This window comes from Limanda limanda, chromosome 2, assembly GCF_963576545.1.
Source record: "Limanda limanda chromosome 2, fLimLim1.1, whole genome shotgun sequence".
Classification (NCBI taxonomy): Eukaryota; Metazoa; Chordata; class Actinopteri; order Pleuronectiformes; family Pleuronectidae; genus Limanda; species Limanda limanda.
Window position 1 is genome coordinate 6,204,059 of NC_083637.1, and position 2,500 is coordinate 6,206,558.

Here is a 2,500-nt window from a genome sequence, read left to right on the forward strand (position 1 = left end):
GATTGAGAAGTTGTTGTTGTTTTACATCTACCACCTGTTTAACACCAGTTTAAAATCTATAATACCTGATTCTGGGTTTGAGGGCAGGAGCACTGAAGCACCATCACCTTATAAAAATCGGTTAAGTAAAGAAATGGAGCGACGCTTCATCGAGTCATGTGACCTCTCTGCACAGTCCTCCATCACACGCACCCCCCCTAGTGTGATTGGTCTATTTAAGCTGCAAATATTTCCCATCTCTCCCTTTGCTCGTCAGTGCCTCCGCTGCCCTGGGTCAGTATTGCTGTGCCCGTTCGATTTAGTTTGATTTAATGATATTTGCTCCTCACTTCCCATTATCTCTACATAATCATGTCTCTGGGAGGGAGGAGGTCGCAGCCTAGAGGCCGAACTCTAACTATGTTCTGCTAATAAACACTTCAAATGTGAGGGAACTGACTGAAATAGTATTTTACACATCCAGCAACATTCATTTGTACTTGTGTACCTGCCATATCCTGGGAATACGAGTCCATTACTGGCTCTCCTTTCACCAAAGACACCGACCTGTTTGATCCTACCTGTCTAAAAGCCACATTATAAACTCCGGAGGTCAACCAAATACAGGAAAGTTACATGGAGATTAATGAAAATAATGGACTGAAAAGTTGCAATACAGCTTTCTCCAACTTTGAGGAAGTAGTAAACTGTTCATGAGCTCTTCTCTGAACTGTTTGATGATAAGATCAATGAAGGTAGCGTGGCCGAGCGGTCTAAGGCGCTGGATTAAGGCTCCAGTCTCTTCGGAGGCGTGGGTTCAAATCCCACCGCTGCCAGTATTTTGTGATGTTTATGAGACAACAGTACATATGATTGATTACAAAGATGTGGATGGTAATAAAACAATGGGACTAAAAAAAATGTGGTTGTGCTCCAGCAAGAAGGTTGCCGGTTCAATCCCAACTCTTCCCCACCTGCATGCCAAAGTGTCCTTGGCAAGATACTGAACCCCTTAAATACCCCCTCATAAAAATGCTGAGTGTACTTATTGTTAGCCGCTTTGGACAAAAGCGTCAGCCAAATGAGATGTAATAACTCTCAGAACTTTGACCTCTCTGGTCTTCTCCTGGTCAAAAACCACCCTGAACGTATCCAGACTGAACTGAAACAGTGGGATCATGTAGCAAAAACAAAGGGCTGAGAAATGAAACAAAACTTCACACAACTGTGTGGAACTGAAGAGATAATTGTGTGTGGGTTCATCCCAACAAGTGACCTCTCCCCCAGTGTCCAAGGAGCCATTGTTAGAACTAGAGAAGCTTTAAAGATTTATGTCTCAGTTGGAAACAAACAGACTCAGGTTAGAAAATTACTGAGAGAGTAACTCACTGCTGGTTCTGTCCTCGATGGGAGTTGTTGGCAATAACAAAAGTATAGAATATCACAAATGTAATCCTTGTTTTATCTCTATCTGTGATTGTGTACGTGGATTTGTGTGTAACTTGTTGCTGTGTGTGTGTCTGTGTCCAGGTGTTCTTCAGTGAGAAGGACTCGGACCTTCCTCCCAGTGTCCAGGTGACAGAAGGAGAAGGCAACGTGTCTCTGCTCCTCCGGCTCCTCCAGCGCTACACGGTCTACGAGCTGCAGGTTCTGGCCTACACGCAGCTGGGTGACGGCCCCCCCAGCAGCCCCTTGCTGCTCCGGACCAGAGAGGACGGTAGGATGTGTCTCTGTGTGTCTCTGTGTGTCTCTGTGTGTCTCCCTGTGATCACTGACCTTTCTGTTCGGCAGTTTCTTCAACACTTTCGCCTCCGTCTCACCTCTGAAGCTGTTTCTCACCTCCTTGCACCTCGGCTGTCAGCGCAGCCCGTCTCTCCACCGCTGCACCCATCATCCAGCGGGTTCTGTTCATCCATCAGAACCCCCCCCCAGTCAGAACATGTTGTGTAGACGTGTGTGTGTGTGTAGATCTCTCGCAGAGATGTGGTAACCATGGCAGACTTTTCAGGATGCCAGCAACCCACTCTGGTATTTCAGAATAATACAACACAAGCGCACTCACACACACACTCACACACACACACACACACACACACACGTGCAAACAGAGAGAGTCTCGTTCACACGCTCGCGCACACTCTATCAAACAGTGTCACGTTTGAAAAGATTTTCTCATTTCAGGATGAAACAAGAACGGGAAAGTCAATTCCCGGCAATGTATAATGAACCATCCTGTCTGTCAGTCACACACATACACATACTGTACATACACACACACACACACACACACACACACACACACACACACAGACACACATCACACTGTACATACACACGCACGCACTTACACACACACAGACACACACTCGGGTTGATGGGTGTTTGGTGGTGTGGAACATGTGCTTTTATCAGGAACAAAGACGGAGTCGGTGTGAGGTTGAGAGAAAATTACATTTTCTATTTTGTGTCTTTAAGAGCTTCCTCTTAAAATGTATAAGACTGACTCCTCATGTGTGTGTGT

The 2,500-nt window shown here is 45.9% G+C and overlaps 1 protein-coding gene and 1 non-coding gene across 2 annotated transcripts in view; both read left to right on the forward strand.

Annotated features, from left to right (window-relative positions):
• LOC133015761 (protein sidekick-1-like) overlaps positions 1 to 2,500 on the forward strand; it is a 166,926-nt gene that overhangs the window by 121,020 nt on the left and 43,406 nt on the right. Inside the window, exon 28 of the mRNA XM_061083032.1 lies at positions 1,510 to 1,696. Within this exon, the coding sequence (XP_060939015.1) occupies positions 1,510 to 1,696 (187 nt within the window). The remainder of the gene's footprint in view (positions 1 to 1,509; positions 1,697 to 2,500) is intronic.
• On the forward strand, positions 734 to 815 carry trnal-aag (transfer RNA leucine (anticodon AAG)). Its single transcript has one exon. It is a non-coding gene; the product is annotated as a tRNA-Leu (tRNA).